We start from the raw sequence: 13703 nt of genomic DNA, 5'->3' as shown, positions 1-13703 counted from the left end.
AAGCGGGCGTTGTGTGGGACTGCACAACTCTTGTTTACTAAGCGCACGCGGCATGGTGGTAGCCTGTGCGTTACCAACAGCATATTAATGGGAGCCTGCTTGAGGACAGGGTGACTGACTGCGAGCGAAAGATCATGGCACAGAAAAAATGACAACCTATGAGACAGCCATGAGTGATGGACAAGCAGTACAAACAGTCATTATCCTTGAGTTAATTATTTAAAGCTAGCCAGCTATTACGCTCAGCCATTATCCAAATGTTAAGAATGCCAACCATGGTCCAATAGCTGTAAGCAAGTGGGGGGAGAGAGAAACAAAGAAGAATATCTACAAATATAAATATATGCATATATACAGGGTTTTATTGTGTTTCAATAATCATTTAGTAAAAAGTAATAGATTAGTATAAATCCTGCAAAAATTCAAGCCCATTTTCATTAATAAATGTGCAACATAGAAATGAGAAAATTGTAAAACACATCTATATATATAATATAGATAGTTTCGTGTTTGCCAATAATGAAAAATAATTACTATTACTTCTGAGAAATCATACAAATGGAGTAAGGTTTGAATATATCATTGGGGGCACTGCTAAGAACGATTTCATTTGCTTAACATACCAAAAAAGTACCATTCTTAGAAAAATGCCCCTCAAGCTTTGACCTTGCTTGGTCAATGGCCACTTGTAAGATGGCCTGCATCTTTGCAACGGTGGGATAGACTACTGAAATTATGATGGGAAAAAAAACAAGGTTTCTCATTACATGACTATATATGATTACAGAAAATTACTAGCCTGATTTCAGGCTACGTACAATTCAGCCTTGCCATCTATGAAGAGACTCATGAATTCCTCTCCATCCACGGTCTCTTTCTCTATCAACAAGTTGGCCAACTTGTGCAGAATATCAATGTGCTTAGTGATAATGTTCTTAGCTCTAAAATATGCTCGCTCTACAAGCTCCCGCACCTCAGAATCAATCACGTCCGCAGTTGCCATAGAGTAGTCCGATTGTTGGGAGACCTGCCATAGGCAACCAAAGGTTGTTCACATATTAGCACCCATGTGGCAAACCTTGAAGGTTTCCATAGCATCAGAAAAGTTTCCCTGTTGAAACTTTGAGTATTTGACTTACTTGTTGTCCCAAGAAGGGGTTTCCACCTCCACCTCCAAGAGCAACCTGCCCAATCTTCTTGCTAAAGCCAAACCTCTCTACCATCTGTCTCGCCACCCGAGAGACTTGCTGAAAATCATTAGATGCACCAGTAGTCACATTCTCCTCCCCGAAAATTACCTCTTCTGCAACCCTGTCGCAAGTAAATCAGGTTTAAGTTCCACTTTTCAGGATCGGCATTTTTGAATGTACATATATATGCATAAGAGCATGCATAAGCTGCACACTGCCTTACCTTCCACCCAAGGCCACTGCCATCTGGTTCTCCAGATAGCTTCTACTGTAAAGTCCTGACTCCAGTCTCTCTTCACTGGGAGCAAAGAAAGTAAGCCCTCCAGCACCACCACGAGGGATAATGGAAATCTTTGCCACGGGATCATATTCTGGCATGAGGGCACCAACGAGCGCATGCCCAGCTTCTGCACAGAGCATCACACACAATCATCAAATAGCTTGGTACAGAACTTCACCTATATGAGCCTGGGCAAAATAAAGATAGCTCTATCAAACCCAAGAGGAAAGTGAAACAAGGCTTAATGTACCATGGTAAGCAACTAGTTTCTTTCGTTCTTCTGAAACTACAGCATTTTTCTTCTCTGGACCAGCAATAATCCTTTCCAGTGCATCAGCAATTTCATCCTTGCTTATTTCTTTCAAATCCCTTCTTGCAGCAAGGATGGCTGCCTCATTCATCAGATTCTGCAAGTCTGCCCCAGTGAAACCAGGAGTCCTCCTGGAAATCTTCTCGAAATCCACATCTTTGGCAAGAGCCTTTCCCCGAGAATGGACCTGCAAGTCAACGACAGCCTCACATTATAACATAACCCTGTGGCATGGGGTAATGTTTATCAGGCACACATTAGTCATTTAATGAGGTGGAGGTTAAAACTCCAAGGCGAATAAACTATCCAGCCCCACAGCTTAAACATTGTCTTTGAGCTGAGGTTCCAGAAAATTTGGAACCACCTTGCATCATGAATACATAGCAGCAGCATCCACAACTTGAGAATCATCAGCAACCTAAAGAGTCAGTTGTGGCGGAGAAAATTAACCTTGAATTTCCCTCTCCCACTTCAGGCCTTGGCGTACATTCATTTTAAAATCAGTAAGAGAAAAGCGGAAGGTTTTGGACTCAAGAAAAGATTTGATGCATTTTGCAATTGCGGATATTGCCAATGCACATATATCAAAGGATAGAAGAAGTTCATGACAGCATGTTGAATGCCAATTCGAGGAGCAAGAGAGGAATGGCTGTTGATGCATGCCACACCACAAATCACTTCACTCTCTGTCAGCAAGTCTCTTAGTGTGGGCTGAAAAGTTTGAAGTAATGGCGTGCAGAGGCTGGTTAATGACACCTGGCAAGGTTTTAAAAAATGTGTGCACAGAAAGGCAAGACATATTTAACTCAAAAAACTAGTAGCTTTAGCCAGTTTAAGGCCTAATTGCGAGACCTGCCACCTGGCAATGTAACACACGACGATGTGTGAGCAAGGGGTCTAGGGTGCAGGGACATATACCCTGCAGACCCATCCCAATACAGAACACATCTTAAATATTAAGCAGGAGAGATTATAATTTGCTCAAACAAGGGATACATCAGCACAAAAAGATCAGACCTTGGTGTTTTGAATGCAATATATGCTCATGGGCATTTAATAGGTGCCCTTGAATTTGGGGGCTAGACTATATGTTTCCTACTTCCCACCCGGCAATTCCAAATTTATCTCCATTCCATCGCTAAAGTAAATTAAGCTTTCACATTTAAATTTGGTGTCACCAATTGGCCGACCATTTGGTCCATCTCCAGTTTTTGCGTCTCGTTCACTTGAGGCCAGGCCGGTGTCTCGTGTGAAGAGGCCAGTATTTTGCTGACATGGACGGGAGCCAGACTAGTGCCACCCGTGTGTTAGCAGGATGGTGTCGTATGGACCGGAGCCAGACCAGTGCCACCCGTGTATGACCTGGACTGTGTTCGATCCATGGGATTGTCACACCATGGAAGAGCCAGTATTCGTGCCGTGTTTTGCCTATGGGACTGTCACACCATAGGGAAACTCGTGCCTGGAACTGTGTCTTACCTATGGGACTGTCACTCCATAGGAAGACCAGGTTTTTATGTTTTATGTCGTGCCAGTTCTGTGCCGACAGATATTTTGTACTTGTTCCATGAACGGGAGATATGTCCATGTGTACTATTTGCACATGCACACATATTTTGCATGTTTGAAACTGTTTTCGCATGACATGTATTTGTGTGTTTGCCTGCTTGACGTGTTACTTACTGAGCGGGGACGCCTGCCAGTGAGTCGTGAAGTCTGCCCTGTATTCTGACGAGTTTTGGTGCATGTGAACAGGTGGTAAGTATGTCGCACTTGTTGTTTTAATGTTTTATATTCTAACCCTTTAATTTATAAGGTTAGGTGTTCACATTTATTTAAAAGTGGGCACCCCCTTTGGGCACCCACTTAGGGGCCAAGGTGGGGAGCCCCACTTTTAAGTGAGTGTGGGGGTGGGCATAGTCACCTACCCCCACTAGTTCCCCCACATGCATGCGTGGGTATCACCAAAGTAAAACTCCACATTAATTTATTAAAAAGGACTCCCTCCTTCAAGCGTAAAAACATCATCGCTTCTATCTGGCGTTGATTCATCAACCGGCGACCATCTCTCCCTCTGGCGCACGCTCTTCATGAAGGCGACTGCTGCAGTACCTGCTGCTGTTGGCTGCGACTGCACTACTTCAAGTGGCTGTACTTCCAGCCAGCACTGACTGTAGACGGCTTCTCCCTCAGGCGAAAGTACACCAGCAGGCTGCACTGCCCTCTACTCTGCGCTGGTGTTACCTGCAGGCTGCAAACTACTCTCTCTTTCCTCTCCAACAGGCAGCTGCCTACCCTGCACAACAGCTGCCACCTTTTGAGGGCTACGCTTCTATTCCTACAGCCAGCCGTCTCTTTGCAGCCAGGCGCTTCCTAGTGGCTGTTTCTCTCATCCTCTCAGGCGGCTGAATTTTCATCAGGTGGTTGCGCCTACCCACAGCAGGCAACTACACATACTTCTCTTTCTGCTGTTGTATTCCTCCCTTGCAAGTGGGCACTCCTACTCTCACAGCAGGTGGCTGTGCCTTTTGCGGTGGTACTTGCCTTGGTGGTTCACCACGAGGCGACTGAGTCTTCATCAAAGGGACTTCGCATCTCCTGGGTGACTTCATCATACCACAAGTATTGGTTTTCTATCAATCATCTACAAGTAAGTGATTTTCAGATTTGAATAAAGTATTTTATGTTTAAATCTGATAAAGGATTCATCCCGCTCGGCCAACACCCGTTCGGTGCCGGGTTGTCCAAGCTATATTGGCGAACCTCGGTCCAAAGGTGCTGAGATCGGGAGAGCCAGGCGTTAGTACGAGAGCGCCTGTCTGTGCGTGGTCTCGGAACACCAGTGAGGCGCTCTCCGCGGAGTCCAGTGAAAGCACAGGACCATAGCGATTGGACCACACTAGTGGTCGTTCTGCTTCGAGCTTCTACATCGAAATTCGAGCCTATTTGTTTGGTACTGTTTTCATATGTACATGGACATTATCTGGTTCTTGGAACCCGTGGAGCATTGTATTCATTAAATACTCCCAATAAATATATCATATATTGAGAGGGGGGTCGGCCCGTTCCGGCCCCAGTGCTGGTGTCCATCTTTCCATTTCATTTCATTTAAATTTCAAGTTGTATTAAGTTGTCCATTTCAAATTTGTGGTTTTAAAGTTGTGCTATTAAGCGTGTGGGTGTCCAACGGAGTCTTTCCCACTTGACGGGATCGGTTTCATTGGTATCAGAGCACGGTTGTTTCCCTCTTCCTAGTGGGGAAACGAACCTGTGTACTGGACATCCCGCTTCTAGCAAACTTAAAACACAATGGACAGCCAAGGCAACCCTTTGGAAGTGCCTAATTCGAGGGGTCCATCTAGTGCTTCTCGTGGGTCTGATGCCCTGCGAGGTAGACACAAGCCCCTTGAAAGGGTTATGGATAGTGAATCCAAGGGTCAACTGTCTCCAGGAAAGACAGTTATGCTTGAACGAGAGCCTGATGCTATGAGGGCTGAAATGGAACATATGAGAAAACTTTTGCCGGCTCAAGAGCAAGAGTTAAAGTTCTTGCATGAAGATCCACATCTGCAAAGTGCTATTGAAGCCAGAAAGGCTGATGCTATGGTTGATATAACTTTTGAATCAATGGCTCGTGAAGTGGGCAAGAAACCAAGGGAGTTGGCACTTGCCTATCTACTTCGCAAAGGTGATATCAAAGAGGGGGATGACGGAGAGCTGAAATTCAGAAATCCACCTCGTTTGAAGCATGGAGATCCCGCATCCCAGAGGCTGAAATCTTTTATGCAAAAGGAAGAGGTGACTGTCACCTCTCGACATGCATCTTCTCCTCAAGGCACTAAGCCTGACAGATATATGTATGCCAGTGCTCATGGAGGGCATGAAAGTCACATGCATGCAAGACATGTATCTCATGGTGACAGGTCTACTTCCAGAAAAATTTTGCCTTCTGAGTTGTCTCATGGAGAGACCATGCCATATGCAGGTAAGTCACATGCATCTGAGTTTCGAGTTCGTGGAGCACATGCCACCGTGCCCCATGAAGCTTCTATGACGGCCCATGGAGCCCATGCAGACAGGGCTGCCCCGTTGGATAAGGGGAAAAGAAAAAGAGAAGACCATGAGCCTCATGCCAAGAAACTCAAGGAATTCAAAGCAGGTGATAAATCTGTCAAATTTGATGTATTTCATGGTGAACATGATGCTTCTAAGGTGTTAGCATTTGTGGCACAGTTCGACATTGCTTTTAGCGATGAGGATTTCACAGAAAAGTCAACGGTGCGCCATGCTAGCATGTTTTTGAAAGGGACTGCTGCCCATTGGTGGATCACTGAAAAGATCACCAAGGATCCCATTTCTACTTGGAAGGAATTCAAAGATAGATTTTATGCTCAGTTCTTGCCACCCAATGCAGAGCAAACTCTCACTCAAAAGTGGGACAGGCTGGAACAAAGAGACAATGAGAGTGTGCAACAGTATGTTAACAAATTCTGGAAAGTGTTGCTGGAAGTCACTCCCTTCATGCAAATCACAGAGGATGAAAGAAAGAGGAAGTTTCGTTCTGGACTGCAACCAGCATATAGATCGGGTATTGAATTGCACCCGAAACATACGTTGCAACAACTCACAGCTTCTGCTCTTGCCACGGAGCAATTGGTGCTCAAGATCAAGCAAGATCAAGGAGGTTCAAAGGGGAAGGACAAGGCTGTCCCAAATCAGCAAAAGGGTGGACAGCCACCTAAAAAGAACTTCCGGGAGCCTTACAAGGGTGGTAAAGCTGAAAATAACACATCTAAAGAACAGGGCCCAAGAAAGAACAAATTCGGCTTAACCCCGGAGCAAAGAGAGCAATATGCTAAGGATGGAAAATGCTTTTCTTGTGGTAGCAAAGACCACATGTTCCGACAATGCCCAGATCGCAAATCAAAGCACGAGGACAAGCACACCAAAGCAAATGTTCATGCAGTTCCTGATGTGCAAGGTAATACAGGTCATGATGCAAAAGAGCGTATGGTTTGCAAGGCTTGGGGGCAAATCAAGGAACAGCCCGCACTATTCATGTTTGATGACTGTGCAACTGACAATTTCATCTCTATGCAAATGGCAGCTGCATTGGGTATTGAGGTTGAAAACATGGGACCTCAGATTGAAGCTGAAGCTGCATTTATTGGCAAAGAGGTGCAGGTTACCCCTTTGATTGGGAAGTTGCGTATCCATATCCAGGGCTACCTTGACAATGAGCATTTCTTAGTTGCTCCTCTGAATGGATGTGATGTATTGTTGGGCAAGCCGTGGCATCATAGGCTTGAGCCCCGCAAAGACTACAAGTCTAATATGATTTCTTTTATGCATAAAGGCCGCATGCATTTTATTGATGCTGGCAAAGAAGGGGATTCCATCCCAGTTGTATCACACATCCAAATTAATAAAGCAATGAAAAAGAGTCTTTCAGCGTACTTGCTTTTTGTGCGTGATAGTCTTGTGCCAAATCATCAAAATGTGGATGCTATGTCTAATGATAGGCTGAATTTTCTTAATGCATTCAACGATTGTTTTGCTGACTCATTGCCAGGTGAATTACCTCCCCAAAGGCCCGAAGATCATCGCATAGATCTTGTGCCAGGTAGTTCTCCACCTAACAAACCCGCATACCGAGTGAGTGCTGCACAACAAGAAGAAATCATGAAGCAGGTAAATGAGCTTTTAGAGAAAGGTTTGGTTCAGCCCAGTTCCTCACCCTACTGCTCTCCTGTGCTTCTTGTTCAAAAGAAGGACGGATCATTCCGTATGTGTGTAGACTATAGAGCTTTGAACAAGCTTACCATCAAGAACAGATTTCCTATTCCACGTATTGATGATATCTTGGATAAGCTTGATGGCTCAGCTTGCTTTAGCAGACTTGATTTGAAGAGTGGTTATCACCAGATACGCGTGGTGCCACAAGATGTCCATAAGACTGCATTCAGGACAGCCTTCGGATTATATGAATTCTTGGTAATGCCTTTTGGTCTCACCAATGCTCCTGCTACTTTTAATCATATGATGGATAGGATATTCCGACCCCATCGCAAGTTTACAGGAGTCTTCTTTGATGATATCTTGGTTTTCTCCAAGAATGAGCAGGAACACAGAACTCATTTGGTCACAGTGTTCGAAGAGTTGCGGAAGCATAAACTTTTCGTCAATGCCAAGAAAAGTGAGTTTTTCCTTTCAGAGATTCATTATCTAGGTCATATTGTATCCAAAGATGGAGTTACAATGGATCCTGCAAAGATCGAGACTATTCGGAATTGGCCCGAATTGCAAAACGTACATCAAGTACGTAGTTTTCTGGGATTATGTTCGTACTACAGGCGTTTCATAAGGCATTTTGCTATGATTGCCACTCCTCTACATGATCTCACGAAGAAGAAAACTGCTTTCAAATGGACTTCAAAGGAACAGAATGCTTTCTTGCAGCTCAAGCATGCAATCATATGTGGTCCAGTATTGATTGTTCCTGACTTGCACAAGTCATTCGTGGTTGAATGTGATGCTTGTGGTGATTGCATAGGAGCTGTCCTAAATCAAGAAGGGCATGCAGTTGCATACGAGAGCCGTCGTTTGCATGATGCTGAGCTTCATATGGATATCTATGAGAAAGAGCTCTTGGCTGTAATTCACGCCTTAAAGATTTGGAAACACTACCTTCTTGGGACTGAATTTGTAGTCAAGACAGATCATCAAAGCTTGAGATATTTTCTATCTCAAACCAAGCTTTCAGAGAAGCAGATGAGAATGGCAAATTTTCTTTCCATGTTTCATTTTCAGATTGTGCATACCCCAGGAAAGAAAAATGTGGTGGCCGATGCACTATCTAGGAGGCCTTATATTGCTGCAGTTGTCACAAATCCCTATATTCTAGGGACATGCGGATGCGTGTCAGGCCTAGAAACATGTGGATGCATGTATGTATTATACCTGGGCATGTGTATGGATCATATGAGTGGATGCATATGAGTCCAAGGACATGGCAGGACATTTGTGGACTTTCGGGCGGTGCCCGTGTGGATTCCGGCCATGCACACATGGTGTGTTATGATGGCAGGCGGAATATTTTCAAGTACAAGAATGATGATAGGTGGTTCTCCAAGTTTACATGTGCACAATGCATAAATGATGCATGCCATAACTTTATTTTACTTTGTGTGACATTGTCTGGCTGCCTGGACAATGCTTGTTATTTTGGCTTGTGAAGTCCGAGGGACCGGGGACGCCCGGGCACCTTGTGGACACGTGTGTGCACTCCTGCTTGGGCCTAAAACTGTGGGCTTATGGGTTTTGCAGGTGGTAAGTGCGTCCACACTCAATTTACAGCTTATTTCATTTACTACTAAAGTTTATTGGTTTGCAGGTCCACACTCATTAATAAGTGGCCGGACAACTTATAATGCGTTCGCATTTGGTTGGACCAAAATTAATGAAGTCCGGACAGCTTATGGCCATTTCCCATTTGGTTGGACCTAAACTTATACAAACAGGACAAATGGAGCACTATGGGCTGGACACCTACCTGGACACCTTATGGGGACACTTGTCAGCCTGTATGTGAACCCACCAAGCCCCATAGGTGGCACTGGAGAAAGGCGCCTCCTTCAAGAGGCCATTTGGGCTGTTTTATTCATAATTCAACACATTGGAGAGCTGGTTGAAGCTTTGGGAGTTGCTACAGGGCTGGTTGCTTGCTTCCCGGACTCACACAAGCTTGGATATCGATCCCCACACTCTTCTAAAGGGCTGGTTGGTAAATTTCAGACCTGTAATTTCTGGTTATTGCGAGTTTTGGGCTGGTTACAGGTGTCCAAAGTCAACTTGGACAGTACAGGACAGCTCTAGGGACCTCCACAGGGCTGTAGGACCCTTTACAGGTGGATTTCTCGCGATGGAAAGTTGCTGTTTTGGACTGGTTATTGCATAAAACAGGCCGGACAGCAATGGAATATGTGAGCATGGATGTGTCTCAAGGATTCCAGGTGTAACAGGTGTTTAGGGCAAGCATTGGGAACACTTGCTCGCGGAGAACACAGGTTTCTGGATCAGTTTCTCGCGTGGAAACAGGGCCTAAAGATCCATTTACATCTTGTGCAGGGCGGAGTACCTGTGAGGATTGTGATACTCTTGTGCAGGGCGGATGTACCTGTGAAGAGGCTTGTGCAGGGCGGATGTACCTGTGTGTAGGGCGTGTTGGTATTAGGAGTGAATTAACAAAACTAAGGAGGATCAAACATGGTTATAGTCATGGTTAGGTCATGATTATAACCATGATTAAGAGTGAATTAAGAAACACTAATGAGACATAGCTTGGGCATTATAATGGAAATACACGAGTTGAATCTTCATTAGCAAAGGCCTCTTATATAGGCAAGTAGTACATGACCACATGACATCACCTATGATGTCTTACAACCATAAGAGGCCATCTCCCCCATGTGGGTATGCCATCTCCCCCATGTGGGTATGCCTTAAATGAGAAATATTCCCTCTAGGCTATATTTGATGTAGGCGCCCTTTTGAGGAGGTGTCTTGAGTGAAGTAATCAAGATTACATAGCCCCTTTCAACCTTTGAATGGATTTGGATGATATATCCAACAAACCCTCCTTCAACCAAATCCATGACAATGCTACCTTTATGATGGCAATTCTAGGTTCTAGTTACAACATACAAGAACTAGTTATGATGACCATGCTGGTGCCCGTAGGTCTTATTCCAGTTAGGTTTACAATGCTAGCAATGATGGATGATGCTAGAATACCATAGTAAAGCTTACAATGAGATAGTTATGTTTAGGATGGAGAGGTTTTTAAACATGGTTTGGGCTATCCCTTGATTTTACTCAAAAGGCCCAATCTTCTTCGATAAAATTGGCCTCTTCGGAGGCCTCTTCTTGCAGCTCTTCTTTGTCTTGACTTGCGAGAAATGCCTTTTGTGCCTTTTGTTTGAAGAAACAATTTTCTTCAATATGATTGTCCTTGCCGCAGAATCCACAAGTCTTCTTCTTTCCTTTTGTGTCGATGAAGTTCTTCTTCTTGAAGTGTGACTTGTTGTTGGAGAAGTATGCCCCTTCCATTATCCCTATATTCTCTTGCTTCTTCTTGTACTCCTCAAGGAGTGCAGCTTCAATGGCCTCTAAAGTAGGATCCGGAAGATTCATAAGAGTTGACACTAAGTGCCCATATTCATCATAAGGCATGCTTTTCAATAAAACTGCAATGGCATCTTCCTCATCTATTGGTGCTCCTATTGTTGCAAGTTGTGACATTAGGCTTTTCATATAATTAAGATGAGTAGGTAAAGACTCAGAAGCTTTCTTTTCAAGTTTAAAGAATTGGATTTTCAGCCCTATCTTGGAATGCTTCCCTTTTGCCCCAAATAATTTCTCTAAGATTTCCCATGCTTCAGCTGAGTTGTTTGCATTAGAGATATGATGTATGTAGTTGTCACTTAGACCTAATGCAATTATGGCAAAAGCTTTCTCATCCCTAGGTAACCATCCTTGTTCACCATCTCTAGTGGTAGGTTTTTTCTCCTTTCCACTAGCAACTCCCCACAGGCCTTTCTTCATGAGAATAAATCTTACTCTAACTTGCCAGGTATGAAAGCCTATCCCATTAAACTTATCAACATGAAATGAGGATGTAGACATGATGATAAAGCAAGGTCTTACCACTTGAGTATCCCTCAAGGGCAGTGTCTAATGCTTTTACAAGATTAGATACCTTCACCAAATAGATGGAGGTTATTTATGAAAAATTCAGACCAATCATGCCCTCCTAAAACATTGTTTGCTCTTGAGTTGTAGACATTGTTTCTTACCCGTCTCCTCGGCTTTCTGCTTTTCTTCTTAGGCCTCAAATGTTGAATATTTGATGATTCAGCATCAGATGGTTCAGTCATTGTGATTCAAAAAATGATGTAAACAATATCATCATCACAATATAGTAATATCATCAAGTATATGGTGACCAATGTGATAATGCTTTCAAAACAACTTCCAAAAAATGGGTCACTTGGAGTACTTGAATGAGATAGAAGCCTAAGTCTGAATACAAAATGCCTTTAGCACCTTCAATAGCAATGACTTGAGGCCAGATTAAGCACTAATTACTAGTGATTAAGTGAGTTAATCATCCATGCTTTAACTGTTACCAAATGAACTTTCTGAGATTATGTCAGACCTGAAGCCACCAAACCACAAATCCATTCAAGAAACTGACTGCACAGGCGTGTTTGCAGCTATTGAAAACCCCCAAAGCCAAGGCGAATTAGAGAATCTTCTACTGGTTCAATCGGTGGATTGATTTCCCCCAAAAAAACTGGCGCCGGTTTCGCCTGCAATGCTGGCGTCTCTGCGCAAAATCCGCCTGATTCCTCCGAGCTGCAGCTTCTTTATGATGTTGAGAATACACGGTTTGAATCCCGTACGATTTCGTGGAGGCGGCTGTGAGCTGTGGATGCTCCAAGGCAGCCCTATATTTCAGGCTATGAAATAGGAAGAGATAAGCTTATGATTAAGCTAATTAATCACTAATGATGAGGCAAATGAGAGGGATTAGGTTGTATTAATGTGGCTCTGATACCAAATGTTGGTATTAGGAGTGAATTAACAAAACTAAGGAGGATCAAACATGGTTATAGTCATGGTTAGGTCATGATTATAACCATGATTAAGAGTGAATTAAGAAACACTAATGAGACATAGCTTGGGCATTATAATGGAAATACACGAGTTGAATCTTCATTAGCAAAGGCCTCTTATATAGGCAAGTAGTACATGACCACATGACATCACCTATGATGTCTTACAACCATAAGAGGCCATCTCCCCCATGTGGGTATGCCATCTCCCCCATGTGGGTATGCCTTAAATGAGAAATATTCCCTCTAGGCTATATTTGATGTAGGCGCCCTTTTGAGGAGGTGTCTTGAGTGAAGTAATCAAGATTACATAGCCCCTTTCAACCTTTGAATGGATTTGGATGATATATCCAACAGGGCGGATGTACCTACAGATTCTCTTGTTTGAAATGTATTCATTCATGATGTATTTGGAAGAATCAGGTGCAGGCTGGTGGTGAATCCCCAGGCACCCGTAAACTTGTACTTGCAGACTCTTTTGGTAATATAACCTAAAGGGGGGGGGTCAGCCTATCATCGGCCCCTTTATGTGGTGTACTGTCATTTTCAGCTTTGTGGTTGTAATGCTCAAGTGTTAAGTGCTCAGAATCTTGTTCACATTTATACGATTCTAATACACGCGTCCGCCTCCCGTTACATTGGTATCAGAGCTCAGTTTTTCTCCTCATTGGAAAACAGTCTGAGGCTTGGAATCATAAGTGGTGACCTGATTTGAGTGTCATGGACAGCCACATTTCTGACAGTGTGGAGAACACACAGGACCGTGAATTTCATGGTACAAAGGATGCAAGAGATGCTGCAGGTAATGATGTCTATGGAGATGCAGGTACTCATGACACTATGCATTCTGATTTGGAATCTTTGAGGCGTCAAGTGCGACGCTATAGGGCTGAAACCGAAGAGCTTAGGTCATTGAAAAATGACCCGGATGTACAAAGGGTGTTGGCTGCGAAGGCAAAGGCTTCGGTCCATGAAGTCACTTTTGAAGCAATTGCAAAGGAAATGGATGTTGAGAAACCCCGAGAGCTTGCACTTGCATACCTAATGGTTAAGGGTGATGTATACACTGAAGCAGATGGTAGTTTGGCTTTCAAGAAGCCACCCCTCATGGCTACCCATGGTGATGCACATGATGCACAACAAGCAGAAAGAGCACAGCAAGTGCCAAATGCTGAAAGGACAAGAGTCCCTGGTGCTAGGCTTGATGCAGGTCAAGAGAAGAGTAAGGATGAGGGATCCTCTACTCA

The 13703-nt window shown here is 43.9% G+C and overlaps 1 protein-coding gene across 1 annotated transcript in view; it reads right to left on the bottom strand.

Annotated features, from left to right (window-relative positions):
• Positions 1-517: 517 nt before the first annotated feature.
• The window catches only part of LOC147619745 (ATP-dependent zinc metalloprotease FTSH, chloroplastic-like), a 33842-nt gene continuing 20656 nt past the window's right edge, over positions 518-13703 (bottom strand). The window contains exons 2-5 of the mRNA XM_086825575.1: positions 1721-1967; positions 1414-1597; positions 1140-1311; positions 518-1027 (exon numbers count right to left, since the gene is read on the bottom strand). Coding sequence (XP_086681701.1) covers positions 806-1027; positions 1140-1311; positions 1414-1597; positions 1721-1967 — 825 coding nt within the window. The 3' untranslated portion in view covers positions 518-805. The remainder of the gene's footprint in view (positions 1028-1139; positions 1312-1413; positions 1598-1720; positions 1968-13703) is intronic.

Source organism: Cibotium barometz, chromosome 32 (assembly GCF_041138505.1).
Source record: "Cibotium barometz isolate CiBa-2024 chromosome 32, ASM4113850v1, whole genome shotgun sequence".
Lineage (NCBI taxonomy): Eukaryota > Viridiplantae > Streptophyta > Polypodiopsida > Cyatheales > Cibotiaceae > Cibotium > Cibotium barometz.
Note: the sequence above shows the minus strand (reverse complement) of the source record. Positions and strands in the feature narration are given on the sequence as shown.